A 19,875-nucleotide genomic window follows, 5' to 3' on the forward strand; every position below is an offset into this window, starting at 1 on the left:
ATTGTTCTCTAATGAACAACATTGGTACGTCAAACATCATATTAAAAATATTATTTTGTTAGCCATGTGATCAACAATAGATGGCTGAGATGAATTAGTCACTGTTGGAAATTGGCACCCTTCATTATTCCTATGAAATAAAAATTTGAAAAAATACAATATATATATATATATATATATATATATATAAATATATATATATATAAAGGAATGATATGGATGCATTTCTTGGGCATAACTTTCCAAAATAATTTCTCAATTTTTTGCTAGGATCTCTAGATTTTTGGGTATTTCTAGGTTTCTCTAGAGATTCTTGGATCATCTGGGGAATATTAAATTGAACTTCCCTTGTACTTCTTATAGTTGCGAGATCTTTTGGATTAGAGTATGTTTTGTCATATTTTGTCTCTTTTGTTTGAGAACTAATTGAACATTTATATTAAGAACATATTGTGTTTCAATATTTATTTTTTTAGGATTCTAATCAACATAAGATTTGTCCTATTAATTCAACAATCATGATTTATGAATTTCACTTGGTAAAGCTTAAGTTATTTTTGGGACAAGTAGAATTAGATAGTGTTTTTCTTTTCTTTTTTTTCTTTGTAAATTATTATAGTTTTTCTTTAATGTTAGTTATTTTTGGTTTCTTTGGTCTTCAGGTTAAAAAATTAGGTGGATAGTCATTAGTATCTGATCTTGATTATATTTCCCTTTGCACTCTTAATGATTTCCAGTATCTGAGCTTGACTGGAAAATATGGATGCCACTCCCAAAGGTTTTTTTTATCACTCTATGGATTTTTACCAATTATGGGTATGACTCACATAAGAACATTAAACATTTGAGATTATAGATTTTTTATTTTTATTTTTTTTTACAATCCATTTGAGATGACAAGGTCAGGGCGATCTTGGAGCTAAGTTACAAGGGATTTGGATCTTTTATAGTGACTCGGAATCGTTCGAGTTACTCAGCCTCGATAGGGCGAGACCGAGTACTATATATCGAGCTCTATATATATTTTTATTCACTACCTTATTTCTAGAATATCAAAGTGGCTTTTAGCGATTGTGCACATCTCGGTTACCTCAGGTCGATCCCTGAACCTCTATGTGAGGTGCAAGAGGCAGGATTCGATGCTTGAACCTCTTGAGGCACCAGGCACCACACCGTTAATACCAATACTTCGTTATTCATGACAAAAATTCGACATCTTATTATATATAAACCTCATTAATTTTATTCTTTTCTTTTTTTTTCTTTTCTTTTCTTTTTTAAAGCATGACCTGAACTCAGCCAAGTGACTCACCTCAGCCAAGGTCCGAGTACCTTGGCCGAGTCAATTTTCTGAACACCTGTGTTGTTTCTTGTATTGTTGCTTATTTATCGGGGAGTATGAGATTCCTTGCTCAAGATTGACTAGGTTTTGGAAGGATTCATAGGAAGTGAGGATGGCATTACAGAGAAAGAAGTCGCCTGCATAAATCTTAATAAGTTACTCGTAAGAGATTTGATACATACGGCAGACATGGATAGACACGGGCATGTCACCAAAGTATGGGTTGATCATGTGCTACGGTCCTTCTCTATCTAAAATGGAGTTATTCGGGATATTTTGTGATCGAGAAAAATTGCCAACAGGACACATACCATTGTACCTCTTTCCAAGATGATGCTTCATCTCTCCCAAAAGAAATAAGATTGTCTTGGTCTAACGTGAATAACACAGTCCGAGGTTGGCATCCTTGAACCGCTTGGAACATCATTTACGGTCCAAGGTTGGAATCCTCGGACCGCCTTGTGAAGTCCATTTTCGGTCCAACGATGTCAACCTCGAACCACCTCCTGATATAACGTGAATAATACGGTTCGAGGTCTACATCTTAGACTGCTTGCAATATTTGCGGTCAGAGATTTACATCTTTTGGCCGCTTGGAACTTCATTTCCGGTTTGAGAATGTCATCTTCGGATCGTCACATGTTCTTGTGATATGTAGAATTCCAAACAATCTGAAGATGCCATCCTCGAACCGAGGGGCAACTGTGAAAAAAAATAAAATATCGCACGTCTGACCTTTGGAATTTTAGGCCATAAACGGATCATTTTGTATTTTCCCTATTTTTTTAGGGGCCATAAGTAAATTACTCCAACAAAAATGAGGGAGAGATTGACCTTTTCTTCAGGCATGAAGGGCTATTGAGCCCATCGAAATAAATATTTTGAGTAGGTGGGAGATGCATTTTGTGGAGAAATGGCTCAACAGGAAATTGGCCACCTTTCAGGAAATGCAACTCCAAGAGATATATTTCCAGGTTACCAAACAGCCCCTAGTAGTACATCCCAGAATTTGACAATTTATCTTGAGGAAAGCACTTCTTGATCTCTATCACCAAGTCGTAAATGCTTCCTTTTTTTTATTCTTTTTGAAAAAAGGTGACAATTTATTACTTCATAAGGTAATTACAAAATATACTAGCAAGGAAGTAGGAAACAAGAATTTTGTTCCATCATCCCAGATCTAGGCCCACAATGGGTTTCACACCTTCGTATCACCCAGAAGCCTATTTCCTTCTTATATGGGCCATAAATCAAATGCCCTGGCAACCAGTTCTTATATTTAAATAGTACATAGAACCCATGACCCGATGGAGAAAATGTTGTAGACTAAAATTTATGATTGATAAACCACATATGAGAATGGAATACAAATTAGGCAATTATAACAGTAACATTACATACTACATTGGACAAGATATAATACAAGGGATGAATCGAATATGAAACTCCTGTCATCTGAAGTCCCAAGTTGTGCAGGTCATAATACAAGGTTTAACTCGTGAAGCACCATTGTCTAGTAGTAATCAGAGAACCGTCACCCAGGACCTCACAGCCCATGTTATATGTGTTTGGATGGAAACTAAACCCAATGAAAATAGTGCAAGGACTGAATTACCACCAGACTTCACACAGTAGATCTCTGTGCCTTCCAAATGGGAACTATGGATGTTACAAAATAATTCATCCTGCAAGCTCATTGATGGGTACTCTGTCCATTAAATTGGATGCTAGAATTGCATTGTTCTGAAGTGATGGGTCGATATCTGGCAATTTTGGAATCTGGATAAAGGGAGCATATTCAGAACAGAATATGTGAGTGAACTATTCATATTCATTCATTTATTCATTCAACAGAGAGAGAGAGAGAGAGAGAGAGAGAGAGAGAGTCTATCTATCTAATTAACACAATCAAAATTGGTAAGGAGCTTTGACCCAGTATGCCAAAGACTTATTTCCATGTATTAGTATTTACTCCAAGTCCATAGAGATCAGATACTCTTGCCCAATGGCAAGGCAACTGCTTATGTTGGAGTAGTTAGTTTGCTTGTGTATCTAAACCATCTTCATCCGAGCCTTATCCCAAATATTTGCTTTTGGCTGATTGCGCATCTGATTAATTTCGGCTGATTGTGTATCTGAACTACTGTTTTAAAAACCGAATTGATGGGCCGGATCGCCCACACCACCAATCCAATCTAGATCACCCAGATTTGCTGATCCGAATAGAGCAGATTGGCGACCTAGGAAAATATTTAAAAATAAAAAACTTTAAACAAAATAAAACATTGTTGGGGACTTTCGAGACTAGAATACATCTAAAAAAAGGATGAAAAGAAATACAAATTAAAAAATAAATAAGATTTTTTTTTTTGTTTTTTTGGGGTCGGGAAGGGGGGGGGGCAATCTCAACCGATTCCTTGGGGTGATTCCCAGTCCGAACCATGTTCTATGAAACACTGATCTAAACAAACAAGAAACCTAAATCTGTTCTTGAAGTTTAAGATAAAGAATTCAGGATCATGCTGAAATTACATCATATTTGATTTTAATAATCTTTCTTTTGGGATTACTTGATAAGCACAAATGATTGAATAGGTCTTATATGGAAATAACTAGACCGACTATACAAAAAGACAATCACCAAGATGTACATATATTATGCACAAATTATATGGAAATAAATAGACTGACTATACAAAAAGACAATCACCAAGATGTACATATATTATGCACAAATAAATAAATGTCAAATATACATCTCATAATACATGGAAATTATAATACAATATCAATGACAATGCTCTCTTCATGAATGGTATTGTGAGTGCATGAAACACAAACTGAGGGGTTCCTGAATCAGCTAATGCACACTCAAAAGTTTCGCACCTGGTTATTGTGCACACAAATGAAATCTGGTTGATCAAATGAAATTTTCTATATTATAAAGTTCACAAATTTTAAAAGATTAGCTTTTAAAAGGACTGACAATGCAAGGAATGGTTAATACAATTACAGTAGGCAAATTTAATCCAAAACAACCACTCTACAAAAAAGAATCCAGGAATGAAGAAATAAATTAGGAAGTGTTCTGACCTAAAGTATATTTAAGAATAAGAAAGAATCAAAGAAGCTGTCTTAACCAATTGATTCAGGTTTCTCAGATATTCCTAGAAATTAAGTAATGAAAACACTAGAAGGCATTAACAATATATCATAACATCTAGTTGTACAAATGAGAATGAATAACGCATAATAGTTGTTGTACATATGGCATCCTATGTACTCTAATTTTGATGGTAACATAATCAAAATTACGAGTTAAAAAAACATAATTTTAAACTCAAGATAAAACAAAAATATTATCAACTGTTATACAGTAAGGACGATACTTACTTGAGAGAGTATATCAATTGTACGCCGTAGGAGGCGGGCAAGATCTCCATCATCCATTGCACAATCCATCATTATTTCCCTCCAAGTTAAGCCAGATGCCCATGCCTCAACCATTCCAGAAAACTGATCATCCAATTCACAAGGAATCTTCACAATAGAAAGGTAATTCACATTATTCAATTGTAGCACGTCTTTATCAATGGGAAATATTTTATAATTTTTCTCACCTCCACTCCATGTTTGGCTTGGATCCGCAAAAGGGATCTTCTTTGCTCCTCTAAATAATCAATAGTGCCGGTGACAATAGATGATGGCTCATAGATATGGCTGAAATAAGACTAACGGAAAAATCAACATAATGATTGTCATTTCAATGCACACAATAGGCCCTTTTAAATAAGTATGATATCACACGAAAGACGACCATTTTAATGGCTTTTAAGTCTAACGGGTATAAGGTTGTTACCAAGTTTTCAATATATTACCATAATTGAAGTTTCTGCAATAACTGTCCGCGTTATATTCTATAATTCTTCAATCAAAAGGTCCTCCTATATATTTCCTTCTAAAATTTCTGGGTGTTAAATGTTACAACCAAGATCATTACTGATATATTTGAGTCTATCATCAACTGTTTAGATCTCTTCGGGAAAAATGATCTTTTTTGTATCATTAATTGTTCAGATCTCTCCAGGAAAACAGAGTCACTATCTCAATTTTACTTTACCATTGAGTGCAGCCAGACTCCTAAAGAGTTTCAGGGCAAAGATTTCAATGGTAACATCTAAATCTAAAAATTGCATCCAATCACTCTCCTCGTTATTGTTTCATGCTTCAATTTCCATTCCCCCAATTTCACTCAACACCATCAGTCCTCCCTTTTTCTCTTGCCTGACTCTTAGAGTTTCAGGGCGAAGTTTTCAACGGTAACAACTAAATCTACAAATTGCATCAGATCTCCCTCCCCTTTATTATTTCATTCTTAAATTTCCATTCTCCCAATCTCATTCAACACCCCCCCTTTGACAACCCAAAAGTTTTGAAACTGAATAATAATAATAATTATATAATAATAATGATAATAATAATAATAATAATAATAACAATAATTTTATGAGAAACCATGGTGTTAGTAATACACCATAGGGACCATTCTTTTCATCTTCCCTGATATATTTGGAAAAAGGTCTTGTTATTCTGAAACTGGTAGGAGACTGTTAGCCTTTTTCTACATAAAATGTTTCAAAAACAATTTTTATTATTTGATGCTAGTTTATTTTTATAGTGTAGACCTTATGGTCTACACTTCATTTGCACCTTAAAGGTAGTGTTTCACCACCTTACGTGGCAACACCATTTCGTTGGCCTCTCTCTCTCTCTCTCAACGTTACAACTTAACAACCCCTTTGGTATCCTATTGACAACCCATTTCATTATTTGTTGACACCTCTTAAGTGAGGTATTACAAAAATTTCCCTCTCTTTTATCCTTAATATAATAAGACCCCTCTCTCTCTTACCTGTATTCCAACGAGACTCTCTATCTCTTACCTTTATTACAATGAAACTCTCTCTCTTGGCTGTTCCTTTTTGTGTTTCTCTCTCTCGTATGGTTCAATAGTGGACAATAGAAGAAAGGTTTTTGTCACAGTGGAGATTATAGGAAGTGGGTATGCTTTGTATAGGCTTTGTTTTGCTCATAAAGAGAGGCTTGCTGCTCTATATAGAGAGAGAGAATTTGAAGGCCAAAGTAAAGCAGATGAACACGTGAAGGCCCAGTTGCAGCTCCATATCGAAAATATTCAAAGAATTTTGTATTCTGCAACTCTAGCTTCTGTGCTGCATAATTTGAAGCCTCGCCTTTTTGTAGAGTTGGACTTTGCTCAATTGATGGGGAGATTGATGCATGGGAAGGGCCAACCAACCCAATACTCACACTTCTCAGGAAAAGCTCGAATTATGGGAAAGACTCAAAATTCTTAGTTTCACAAGAACGACATCCTCATTTTGGGCAACGACCATGCTTAACTTATATATAAGAGTTCAAGTCGATATCTTTGGGAGACATTTCTACGTTTTTACGGCCCGCGGTCTCGAGATTTCATTTTCACAGGATGAAGTTGAACGTGTTGACAGGCTTGGCCAACATCAATCTAATTAGGGGCTGGGTTGATTCTATTAATGGTATTTCAGTGGCTAGGGCCTCAGACTCAGCCCTGGTCCGAATGTGGTGATTAGGTTAAGTCTGTATCCGCTAAAGAAAGCTCTGAAAGTAAGTGATCTCATTCCCCTGAAAAGTAGTTTGCTTTTAATAAAATTATTATTCCTATCTATTGTTAGGAATTTTAGACACCACAAAATTATTAGAAATAAAAATTGATTATTTCTGTCTATTGTTATGAATTCTAGACATTGTAAAATTTATGTGTAAGTCGCTTCATTTTCCCAAAAAAATCATTATTTGAGGAAAACAGATATTTCTGTAATATTCCTAGAGATATTTCTGCATTTAATCGTAATATTTTCGATACGGAGCTGCAATTGAGAACTACTGAATCTTTTTTCCTCTTTAGCGTCCCAGGGTTCTTTCTCCTCAGCGAGGTCCCCTTCCCCCCTTCAAGACTGCTTGTTGAGGTGCTTTCCCAGAATTGCCTCCCTTCTTTACTCTGCCTCTTCCTCATGAAGTTAGTTTCATGGAATATCTGAGGCTTTGGCCATCCTTCGAGAAGGAAGGCCATTAAGGATCCGTCTCTCAAACATTGTCCTTCTATTTTAGACATCTCTGAAACTAAGAACCCATAGCCTTCCCTACTCCAAGTGCGTCAGGCTTGGGGTAGGCGACCTTGCCAGTGGGTAGCTCTACCCGCAGTAGGGGCCTCAAGGGGTATCTGGGTAATTTGGGATCCCACAGATCATACCATGATTTCCTCACATGTTGGGGAGTTCTCGGTCACTCTACTTCTTTCCAAAGTTTTCGACGGCCTGGATTGAAAATTTTCGGCCATTTACAGCCCCTGCTCTTCGGTTTCTAGACCGCGGCTATGCTCCGAATTGGACTATGTCGCTTCCCTCCCTCATTTTATTTGGTGCCTAGGTGGGGATTTTAACATCACTCGTTGGTCTCATAAACGGAACTCCTCTGCCAATATCTCCCAGGGTATGGTTCAGTTTTTCGATTTTATTACAAGGAATGACCTGCTAGATATCCCTCTCCAAGGTAATAGATTTACCTGGTCCAGCCACTCCTCTCAACCTTCTCTTTCTAAGCTGGATAGGTTTTTGTTCTCCGTTGACTAGGAGGAAAAGTTTCCAAGGTCTCATGCAGTGGCCCTGCCTAAACCTATCTCTGATCACTGTCCTATCCTCTTATCTACCGTTGCTTGTAATAGGGGCCCTAAACCCTTCAGATTAGAATTGGCCTGGATGGAAGAGAAGTCTCTCTCCACTCTCATTCCTCTTTAGTGGAACTCCTTCTCGGCCCAAGTCAACGGTAGAGCAGGTTCAGGCTTCAATCGAAAATTCAGCTTCTTAAAGCCTCTTTCAAGTCCTAGAGATCCTCGGTCTCAATGAATTTCTCTTTGATCAAGTTTAAACTTCTTACGAGGTTACAAGACTTGGATAGCCTGGAAGAATCCCATCCCCTATCCTCTTCTGAAGCTGAGCTTAGATCCCAATCTAAACTGGAGTATCTCTCGACTCTTAAACAAGAAGAGATTTATTAGTTTCAGAGGTCAAGGGTCAACTGGCTGAAAACAGGGGACCTTAACACTCGTTTCTCCCATAGGATTGCTAATTGTCGTAGGAGACACAATTCAATCTCGACCATCAAAGTTAACGGCTGCTACCTCGAACAGCCGGCGGAGATTGAATCAGCAATCATCAATTATTTCTAGAGCCTTTACACTGCCCCTTCTGGTCCTAGACCTTCCATGGATGACTTAGATTTCTTAACCCTTTCGGTGGATCAGGCAACCTGGTTAGAACGCCCTTTCCTCGAAGAGGAGATTCTTAAAGCCATGTATGATCTCGTCAAAGACAAAACTCCTGGGCCTCTTGGGTTTCCTGTGGCCCCTTTTAAGACCTTTTGGGAAACTTTTCGCCTCGATTTCTTAAGATTCTTCGTCGAGTTTTTTCAATGGGGTATCATTAACAAATCGATCAACGCAACGTTCATCACCCCAGTCCCTAAAGTCGAAGGGGCTGAAAAACTTAAGGACTTCTGTCCTATAAGTTTGCTCAACTCCTCTTATAAAATTCTATCAAAGGTACTGGCCTCTAGACTTCAGCAAGTTCTTCCCTCGGTCATCCCCCCCTCTCAGTCGGCTTTTATTAAGCATAGACAAATCCTTGATGGGGCTTTGATAGCTCATGAATGCATCCACTCCAGACACCTAGCCAAAAAACCTGGACTCATTTTCAAAATTAACAGGGAAAAGGCCTATGACCATGTTAACTGGTCGGTTCTGAATGAGACTATGATCCGTATGGGCGTCCCTAACCGATGGCAAAATTGGACGAGGGGGTGCTTCTCCCACCCCTTTTTCTCTATCCTAATCAATGGTACTCCCCAAGGGTTTTTCCAGTCCTCAAGAGGCCTGCGCCAAGGGGACCCTTTGTCCCCTTTCCTTTTTGCGATCTCGGCTGAAGTCTTTAGCCGTTCCCTAGGGCGGCTCTACCAAGCTGGTCTTCTCTCTAGTTTTTGTTCATCCAGGAGAGGGCCTACTGTGTCGCATCTGCAATATGCAAACAACACCCTAGTGTTTCTCGATGCCTCCCCCTCCGAGGTGGACAACCACATAATCTCCCTCAAATGTTTTCAGGTGGCCATTGGATTCAAGGTAAATATGGAGAAATAAAAAATGATGGGTGTTGTTATCACCACCAACCTTATCAAAGACCTTATTCCACGGTGGGAATGTAAGGTGGAGGCTCTCCGTACTTCATACCTGGGCCTTCCTTTAGGCCTCGAGAAACCTAAAAAATTCCTTTGGTCCCATGTCATTGATAAGATGGACAGAAGGTTGGCTGGTTGGAAGGGGAGGTACTTGTCCCCTGGGGGTAGAACCACCCTTATCAAAGCTACCTTAACTAATGTTCATGTTTACATGATGTCTCTTTTCCAAATACCGGCCTCGGTGGCCAACCGCCTTGAAGGGCTTATGAGGAACTTCCTCTGGTCTGGTCAAGCTGAGAATAGTAAAATTCATCTCATATCCTGGGACAAAGTTCTCTTAACCAAAAGCCAGGGGGGTTTGGGTATTAGAAATTTAAGAAAGCATAACATTGCTCTCTTAGGGAAATGGTGGTGGCATTTTGCCACCCAATCTGAATCTTTATGGGCGCAGGTTCTTCGGCATAAGTATCATATTCTTGCCCACTCTTGGATCCCAGTGACCAGCCGTTGGTCAAACGCCTCAGGGGTGCGAAGGTCTTTAACTACCACACTTGAGTTATTCAAGGAACACATTAGATTTTGCCCAAAAGAAGATCTAGAGTTCGTTTCTGGATCGATCTTTGGATAGGTCAAGTCCCCCTTAGGGACTGCTACCCTTCTTTGTTTCTTTTAGCACTGAACAGAGAGGCTACAGTTGAGGATGAATTCAGGTTGGAAGGAGGAAGAAGGCGATGGCATCTAGAAGGGACCTTTCGAAGGGGAATCTTCTCAATTTCTCTCTCTCTCGTCGTTGCTCTACAAGACTTTTCTCACTACCCAGGGAAGGGACAAGCTCGTGTGGTCTCCAACTCCTTCTGGGAATTTTACAGTGCTATCCTTCTACAAAAAGCTCATCCAACCCCTTACTTTCCCTCTCAATCCCACCTCTATCATCTCTCAGGTATGGAGGTCTATTGCACCTCCTAAAGTGCAAATCTTCAATTGGATAGCAGGCTCAAGCAAGGCTCTCACCGTGGATCAACTACAAAGAAAAGGTTATCCTCTTCCTAATAGGTGCACAATGTGTTTGTGCAAAGAGGAATCTAACAACCACCTGTTCTTGCATTGCAAAATGGCTCATGACCTATGGGGTCTTATCCTACAACTGTTCGAGATGCTTTGGGTAGTACCCCCTACGGTTAGGACCTCTTTGCATTAAAGTTGGCGGCTCCCTGGCCAAAGGCGGGCAGAATCCTCTGGAAATCAACTGTGGCTGCAACAATTTGGACCATTTGGATTGAAAGAAACGCCCGAATTTTTTGGGGAATGGTCAACCAAGGTCCTGCGCTCTTCTTTAAGGTTACGTCCTTAGTAACCTTCTGGGCGTCACAACACCTCCTTTTCAACGGTATCCCCATGGACTCTTTCCTCACCAATTGGGAGCTTATCCTCTTACACAATCCAAAGAAAAACAAAGCTAAATCTTCTTGCAAACCCCCTCCCCAATTTGGACCATTTGGATTGAAAGAAACGCCCGAATTTTTTGGGGAATGGTCAACCAAGGTCCTGCGCTCTTCTTTAAGGTTACGTCCTTAGTAACCTTCTGGGCGTCACAACACCTCCTTTTCAACGGTATCCCCATGGACTCTTTCCTCACCAATTGGGAGCTTATCCTCTTACACAATCCAAGGAAAAACAAAGCTAAATCTTCTTGGAAACCCCCTCCCCAAGGAGCGATCAAACTGAATTTTGACGGCTGCTCTTTAGGCAACTCAGGACATGCTGGTGCAGGAGGGGTCTTTAGGGATAACCATCAAAACATTCTTCTCTCCTACACTGAATACCTCGGTATCCAAGACTCACAGTTTGGTGAATCTATGGCCCTCCTTAGAGGTCTACAGAGTTTTGATTGATCTTGGGGACATTCTTATTGTGGAGGGCGACGCAAGGAACATCATCTCTTGGGCTTCTAGAACTGCATCCCCCCCCCTTGGTACCTTTCACATATTTATGATGACATTGACTATCTTTGCAGGGTGACGCCTGTCTCACGGACACATATCTCGAGGACATCAAATGGGTTCGACAATCTGCTAGCCAAGGACGGAGCCTTGGCCCATGAAGAAGTAAAGGCCCTACCACTGCTCTTTTTGGGTCGGCCTCTTTATCTACTTATCTGCTGGTGCTCCTCTCGGTCAGGGTTTTGTATTTTCCCTTTTTTCCTATATCTCTTTTGTACATGTGCTGAATACTGTGTCAGGGGATATTTTATAACTCCATTTTGTATACAGTCAATTGACCAATTCTTTTTTACCAGGAGCCTCGATCCTAAGGCTCCCTTGGACAAATCTTGTATCTCTTCTCTTGCTAATACAAACGTCAACAGCTATCAAAAAAAAAAAACTGGGCCTTGATGTGTTCATCTACTTTACTTTGGCCTTCAAATTCTCTCTCTCTCTATACAGCAGCAAGCCTCTCTTTATGAACAAAACAAAGCCTATACAAAACATACCCACTTCCTATAATCTCCACTATGACAAAAACCTTTCTTCTATTGTACACTATTGAACCATATGAGAGAGAAAAACACAAAAAGGAACAGCCAAGAGAGAGAGGTTCATTGTAATAAAGGTAAGAGATAGAGAGTTTCATTGGCATAAAGGTCAGAGAGAGGGGTCTTATTATATTAAGGATAAGAGAAAGGGAAACTTTTGCAATACCTCACTTAAGACGTGTCAACAAATAATGAAATGGATCGTCAATAGGTTACCAAAGGGGTTGTTAAGTTGACATGTTGAGAGAGAGAGAGAGAGACAGAGCGAGAGAGGCCAACGAAATGGTGTTGCCACGTAAAGTGGTGAAACACTACCTTTAAGGTGCAAATGAAATGTAGACCATAAGGTCTACACTATAAAAATAAACTAGCATCAAGTAATAAAAATTGTTTTTGAACCATTTTATTTAGAAAAAGGCTAACAGTCCCCTATCAGTTTCAGAATAACAAGACCTTTTTCCAAATCTATCAAAGAAGATGAAAAGAATGGCCCCTATGGTGTATTACTAACACCATGGATTCTCATAAAAATTTATTATTATTATTATTATCATTATTATTATTCAGTTTCAAAAATTTTGGGTTGTCACACCCCGCCCGCCCACACTAGATTGATATCAACAGCACCCCCGCCCTTCCTCTTTTCTTCCTTTCCTCAGAGAGACACGCACACTGACAAACACGCACACATATCAGCACATGCAACAAACACCCGCTTTTCTGAGACAATCACGATCCTCTCCTTTCCCTTTCTTATGTGGCCTCTTGATGTAGGGAAATTTGAGAAAATAGTAAAATCAGCAAGAAACAAAGCCAAACACAAGTACAATTCAAAGAAACCTGCAGTCTCTTTTCCACACCCAAGCTAGGGTAGCAAATGCCTAAGATTTTCTTCTTCTTTTTTTTTCAATTTTGGAAATTCATGTGACTACCTTCTCAAAGACCCCCATGCACCTCTTCATAATATTGTTCAATGTTCCAAACATAAAAAGTGTCCAAATAAACAATACATTGACCCATATATCTTAACTTAAAATTTGCAATAATAGTTTTACCCCTATGAACTGTACTCACGTACTGTACTTGTGAATAGTACTTATGAAGCAAATAAAAAATATAAAAATCCTAGAATCCCTAAAAAAAAAACACTAGAAATAAACATTAAAACCAAAACTATAATATGCATCCTTTGAAATTGAATAAAAATTAAAAATAATAATTTTTTTATCCTCCATCATTCTCCCTTAGTTGAAGAAAACTCGTCCTAGAGTTTTCAAGTGTGCTAAGATGAATTCAGCATCAAAACGACCTCCTTCAACCTTCTTTTTCTTTGTCGGCTCAAATATTCCTAAAGAAATGGATCCTGATATGTATATTAAGGAATCAATACAAATTTATCAAATAAAGCTATCCTTGAACTCCCATTGGAAATTGTGCAGGAAACTTCAAACCCAATTTTCTAGTCTTTAGAGGCTTTCTCAACATCTATTTCATTACTTTCTGAAATCAAAACCACAATTTGCGGTTTATGAGTTAACCACGTTTTATCTGTGCTATTTTGATTCCAATACCCTAAATTTCTTGAATGCTCTACCTCTTCGATATTAATGAGCATAGTTCCAAAAAGCACTAAGCGGGTCCTAGTCGGCCTGAGGGTTCCAGGCTGCCTAGAGCCTAGGCGGGCACCCAAAACCTGGGCGGCCCAGTCTAATCCAAAAAGGATACCCAGTCAAAGATGCTTCCAAGGACTCAAAAACTTCTAACAAAACCCCCCAATAAAACATCAAAAATTAAATCTAATATCAATGGGTGATGTTTTGATCAATTTTTGTCAACTTTGAAAAAAAAACAAATTCCGCCTCTGGGCGGGGTGGCCGCCTAGGCGGGTTCCGTACCGCCTAGGTGGGGCGTAAGCCCTAGGCGCGCCTAGGCGAGTTCCATACTGTCAAGGCAGCCCCCCAGGGACTGCCACCCAAATTGGCCACCTAGTCCTAGGCGATGCGCCAAGGCCTTATGGACCGTTTAGGCGCCAAGCGGTCGGTTCTTTGAATCACTGTTAATAAGATCTTCAAAGGCCATGATTCGAATCAATCCTCTTGTTGCCTCTCTCCATATTCTTTACCTTCTTCCAAAATCTCATCATCATCATCTTAATCCATATCATAGAATGGATCCCCTAAACGATCTTGTTATGCATCGGAGTATGTATCGAAGCTTAGTGGTGAATCCCAATCTACAGCTTGCAAAAATTTTCTGCAATCTATGTCAAAATCAAGAATCTCATCTTTCAAATCAAAAACCCTAGAGTAATGTTCCCCACATCAAGTATTTTGTCACTATCTTCATCACTCCGCTCCCCACGCATTACGCGAAAGTGAAAAGGCTCGTACTCAAGATCCTCTTGGGCTGAAATATCACCGTCTTTTCCACTATTACCGCTCACGAACTACTGTGTCAATTGCTAACTTGCTTTTCAAGTTCCTCAATTCTATTATCGCTGGGATCACAGAGCAGGCCTCGAAACCCCCTCCCATAGTCCCTTCTTGCTGCTATGGCTTCGCTGAAATCACAAACCCTAGGTACATGATCAACAAAAACTACTGAAATCAACAAAAGCTAGGCTGATATGGTGAAACTTGAGCCAAACTCAGCAAAACCTAGATTTGGCTATAGTTCCTTGGCCTTGTGGTTGAAGAAACCTTGAATTCTGATACCAAATTGGGGAAATTCGATAAAAGAGTAAAATCAGCAAGAACGACCAAGTACAACACCTATTAGTAAGTACGAGTTAGTTCAAGTGGAATGATTGAAAAGGGCAAAGGGTAGGACCAAAAGGACGTGGTTGGAAGTAGTCCGAAAAGATATGGGGACTTAAGGCCTCACTAAGGACATGGCCTTTAATAGAGCTGAATAGAGAACCAAGATTCATATAACCTACCCAATTAACAGGGAAAAGGCTAAAATGATGATGATGAGTCAAATCAACAAGAAACAACGCAAAACACGAGCACAATTCAAAAAAACCTAAGATTTTTTCTCCACACCCAGCTAGGGTAACAAAAGCCTGAGCTTTTCTTTTTTCTCAATTCTAGAAAATCACGTGATTGCCTTCTCCTAGGTCCCCAGTCACCTCTTTATAATATTATTAAATGCTCCAAGTACAAAAAGTGTCCAAACAAACAATATATTAACCCATATATTCTAATTTAAACTTAAAATTCATAATGACAGTTTTATCCCAGTGAACTCTACCCATGAACAGTACTCATAAATAGTACTTGTGAATAGTACTCATGAAGTAATATATATATGTATATATATATATCAAAATAAAAATAAAAAAAACCCAAGAATCCCTAAAAAGCAATAAAAACCCTAGAGATAAACCTTAAAACTAAAACTATAATATACATCCTTTGAAATTGAATAAAAAATAAACATAATAACAATTTTTCCCTCCATCGCCTTCTCACTTATTACCCAAATCTATACGAAAAATCTTAGGCCTAACTTTTTATACTAAAATAGTAAAGAGTGAGTTTCTTTTGAAGAAAAAGGATAACATCGCAACCCTTCATAACTAGGATCCAAATAGGGCCATTCGTACTATCATGATTTCTCAACCTATTGAATCTTAGTCTTCTATAGTAAAAGAAATCAATCCATCATAAGAATGTCAACTTAAATTTTCAAAATCAAAACCACAAGAGCAGCATGTCCACCAATTATGAAGATTTTAACTGACTCAACAGTTCTAAACAATTCAACTAAATCTGAGATTCAGGTGAAAAAGTTTTGCTACAAGTTTTGAAATATTAAAATTCTTTTTCCAAAACAACAAATCTGTCTCGCATTTCTAATAAAGGTCTCCTCACTAGATCATCATAGAATTGAAACACTATTAAACTATTAAGATAGAAGACATACCTATGACTTTTCCAATAACGCACTTTAATGCCTTCCGAAACTAAACTTCCACAAACAGCAGCAAGCTGTGCTGGCCTCAGGTCCAAGAAAATTTTATTACGAAGAACCATTGCGAGCCAGAGTTCATTTTCTCCACGGATTGCGGATGCAGTTTCACCAAGGGGAAACAACAATTGTGTATTAATGTCCATAGCCCTTGCTTCATGTATGACATTGCTTACCTGTCCCAATATGATAACAGAATAATTAAAAAAACACAAAAACATACATGACTACATATATGTGAAAGCACTAACAGATGAAATGGACCAATATATTACAACATTAAGCTATTGTAATATGGTTTCTAATTTGATTTGAATTGTTAGTAAATAATCACCATAATGGCAGCGGATTGTGCAAAATAATGGTCTTGACCGGTAAACCAGTAGAACTCAGATACTAAAGGCCACTTATCCATAAATTTAAGGTAGAAAACTAAAAGAACTGATCCCGGGACAACTGTAAGCACTCAAATCTTGCACAAGAAATTTGTCAAGAGACACATCAAGATGAACGATTCATGGTGAGCCAAAAATAAAGAAAAAACACACATGGAAACATTAGTCATTGCTTTCCGATACCATTAACAGATCAATGTTACATGTCATCATGTATACTTCACATAGATCGTTACACTGGTTTTGAGTTTCAAGAAGGTGTGAAATTTAGGATTGTTATAAAGAGATAAAATGATGGATTAAGTCCCTTAAGAACAAATACTTGAGTTTCAAAAGACTACAATAACCTGCGTCGAGCGAATTTTGGCATCTTAAACATCTGGGTAATTAAATGCCCACGAAATTGTAAAATAAATCTTCCGGTAACCAAGGTGTACGAGGGAAACACAAATGATTCTGTACTATGCAAATCAAAAGTGAATTTGTAAAGTTCGTGGGCCTAGATCTCTAGGAAAGGAGGAACAATGGTAGCAAGAGAGAGAAGGGAAAACGAGAGAGAGAGAGAGAGGGGGGGGGGGGGGGGGGGGGGGGGGGGGGGGGGGGGGGGGGCACATTGGGGGATAAAAAATGAACCCTAGGCTCATATCATGAGTACTTTATACACAAGATAAGTTACAAAGAAAAACATTGTCCTATAAAAACTACAAAAAGACTAATCAGTCCTAAAGAATACTAAAATTTCACATAACTACATAGAACAAATATAAAGCATACACATTCTTTACACTACTCTTGGTGTATGTATGTCATGCATTTCCAGGATGAAGACGGTCTTGACCGATTGACTCGGTAAAAATTATCTCCTAGTTGATTTCAGCCCTGGCACATGAAGTGGATACGATTTTGGCTGCCACATTCCCTGATCAAATGATAGTCAACATCAATGTGTTTTGTCCTTTCATGGGAGACAGCACTAGTGCAGATGGAGATAGCAGCTTGGCTGAAGGAGTGCATTAATATAGGAAATGTGATATGCACTCCCATATCACTTAGGAACGTCATACCCATAAAATTTCAAATAGGGTTTATATTTTTTTTTTATATTTTGTTTCTATATTGGACCACACGACTCCACTCTACCTTTTGCTTCTTGAAGGAACCAAATTCGTCCCCACCATGGTGCAATACCCAGTAGTCGATTGGCAAACCATTCGGCAACCAACATGCAGCTGCGTAGATCAAGTGAAGAACCACTGCTAAATAAAAGTCCCTTACCGGGGCTACTTTTGAGATATCTCAAAATATGTGTATCTCATTGTAAATGTGAAGATTAAACACGTGCATAAAATGGCTCCTCAAAATATGTGTATCTCATTCTAAATGTGACGATTATAACACGTAAATAAAATGCCTCTCACTGCTAATTGCATAGGTAATATTGGGACAATCAAAATACGTCAAGCCAGTGACCGATTCGGCCACCCAGACCAGGTTTTAAAACAGTAGATTAACTATTGTTTTTCCTGTTTCGCATAAAAGATCAAGGGTATGCTTGTTGGCATATGCGACCTTTAAAGCCCGTGAGAGCATGTAAAAACAATGAATTGTGCATTTCAATAGGAGTGTATGTTGGTTGGTTGACTGACTTAGGGTTGGCCGGTCTGTAGCTTGGATCATGTCCAAAACCCTTTTTCCCTTAGCATAGGCACTACCATTGAGGGCTTTCTGGAGGATCATCCTTTGTTGAAGTTGGAGATATGCCTAGGGATGGTTTGTAGGCCAAAAGAGCTTCATGACCTTTTGTGTGCGGCTGTAGGCTTGTACAAGAGAGGGCCACATCCTTAACAAACTTCCACACAACATGTACATATGACAGTTGCATTCTCGGAAGAAACCCTATAGAGGGATACATGTACATGTGCTTAGAGAGAGTTCCCTTTATCCTATATACTGATATGTGCATGTGACTTGCTCTAAGAGGGGGAACTTGGAATCCACATGCTGGGAATATGGTTCCACTACTTGTTAGCCAGCTTTGACGGACCAATCATGACCCATGCGCATAGTTGTTGGTCATGGTTCCCGTTGCATTGGTTTGAGAAGATAGTTGTGGATCTCAATTTCTAACACAGGTGGAGTGTCCTAATAGTCACTTTTCTTGACGTATTGGTACTAATCCACTTCCAGAGGTATTTCTAAGTATTTTAGAACTTTTAAGAACTCAAAAATATTATTTTCAACTTCATTGATGTTCCTATAATTTTTTATATTTTTTAGTTCTTTGTCGTCTTATTTCTATAAAAATGAGAGGGTTTTTGTGCAGTGTGGGATCCACATGGGGGTGACAAGGCCCCAACTCCTGCACGTGAGGGGCTCAAATGGATGTGGGACCCACATGGGGGTGCCAACAACCCAACTCCCACACGTGAGGGACTCACATGGGTTTGGGACGTGGGCCCACAAGGCCTCAAGCCCCACTTAGTGGGACACTCCACAGATCTCCTAGTAAGTTGGGAGATCCATCTGGGAATCCTTTTTGATTTAGAAAATATTTTATAATTGGAAAATCTTGGAAAAATCCTTGAATATTTTATGAGAATATTTTGCAAAAGTAAAGAATATTTCATGTTTTGGAAAATATTATTATAACTTTGAAAATTAACCAAGACTCTTTGGCTTTGAATTTATACAATGCCTTTGTGAGATAAAAGAAATTGTAGTCAAAATAGAAGATGAGATTCAACTGGTCTTATCCTAGATTGACTAGTCAAAGATTCAAGGGATAAAGTTCCTAAATTCCTTCCTAAATCATAATTTTAGGGATGGATGGCTCTTATTTGTTTCTCTCACTGCAAATATTATCAGGAAAGCTTTTCGTCAAACTGAATCTTAATTGAGTTAGTAACACCCTAGGGCCATTAAGGCCCACATAAGGAGGGTTCCTCTCGTCATCCTCTTCACCTGTTTTCTTAGTCCTCTCTCTCTCTCTCTCTCTCTCTCTCTCTCTCTCTCTCGGGTGGAATGCCCCACCTGTAGGCACTTCGAGATGGCAAAGTTTTAAAAGGGTCTAAAGAAAACCTATTTATAGTAGCCCATGCTCTCAGCCCCATAATTTTGTGATACAGTATTCCAGAGGTGCTTCCTAGCTCAAAGGATTCAACAAGACCAAAGGATTAGAGTGCGCCATTGGTTAGGTAATCAGGTGTGGGGTGCATTAAGTCCTAAGGGGGCAACCCTAGGCAAAGGTTAAGTAAGTCTTCCCATATTTGTTTATCAGTTTTATTTCAGATCTTTATTAATATTTATTTAGAAGTCCTAAATTGTTTTAGGAGTCTTATTTGGATAAG

At 38.8% G+C, this 19,875-nt stretch overlaps 1 protein-coding gene across 15 annotated transcripts in view; it reads right to left on the reverse strand.

The window, feature by feature from the left end:
- Positions 1 to 2,661: 2,661 nt before the first annotated feature.
- EMB25 (DEAD/DEAH box helicase) overlaps positions 2,662 to 19,875 on the reverse strand; it is a 66,415-nt gene continuing 49,201 nt past the window's right edge. For 4 of the 15 annotated variants that reach the window (XR_016041944.1, XR_016041951.1, XR_016041948.1 and 1 more), the window contains 4 exons: positions 16,089 to 16,309; positions 4,963 to 5,073; positions 4,736 to 4,882; positions 2,662 to 3,121 (listed from right to left, as the gene is read on the reverse strand). Coding sequence is in view for 4 of the 15 variants with exons in the window: in XM_011623494.3 (XP_011621796.3) it covers positions 3,023 to 3,121; positions 4,736 to 4,882; positions 4,963 to 5,062; positions 16,089 to 16,309 (567 nt within the window). In the remaining 11 variants the exon portion in view is untranslated. Of the gene's footprint in view, positions 3,583 to 4,735; positions 4,883 to 4,962; positions 5,074 to 16,088; positions 16,310 to 19,875 lie in introns of all 15 variants that reach the window. The other 11 variants (XR_016041953.1, XR_016041947.1, XM_011623494.3 and 8 more) reach the window with 4 other exon arrangements.

The sequence above is a fragment of the Amborella trichopoda genome, chromosome 10 (genome assembly GCF_054954075.1).
Source record: "Amborella trichopoda isolate Santa Cruz 75 chromosome 10, AtrichopodaSantaCruz75HAP2 v2.0, whole genome shotgun sequence".
NCBI lineage: Eukaryota > Viridiplantae > Streptophyta > Magnoliopsida > Amborellales > Amborellaceae > Amborella > Amborella trichopoda.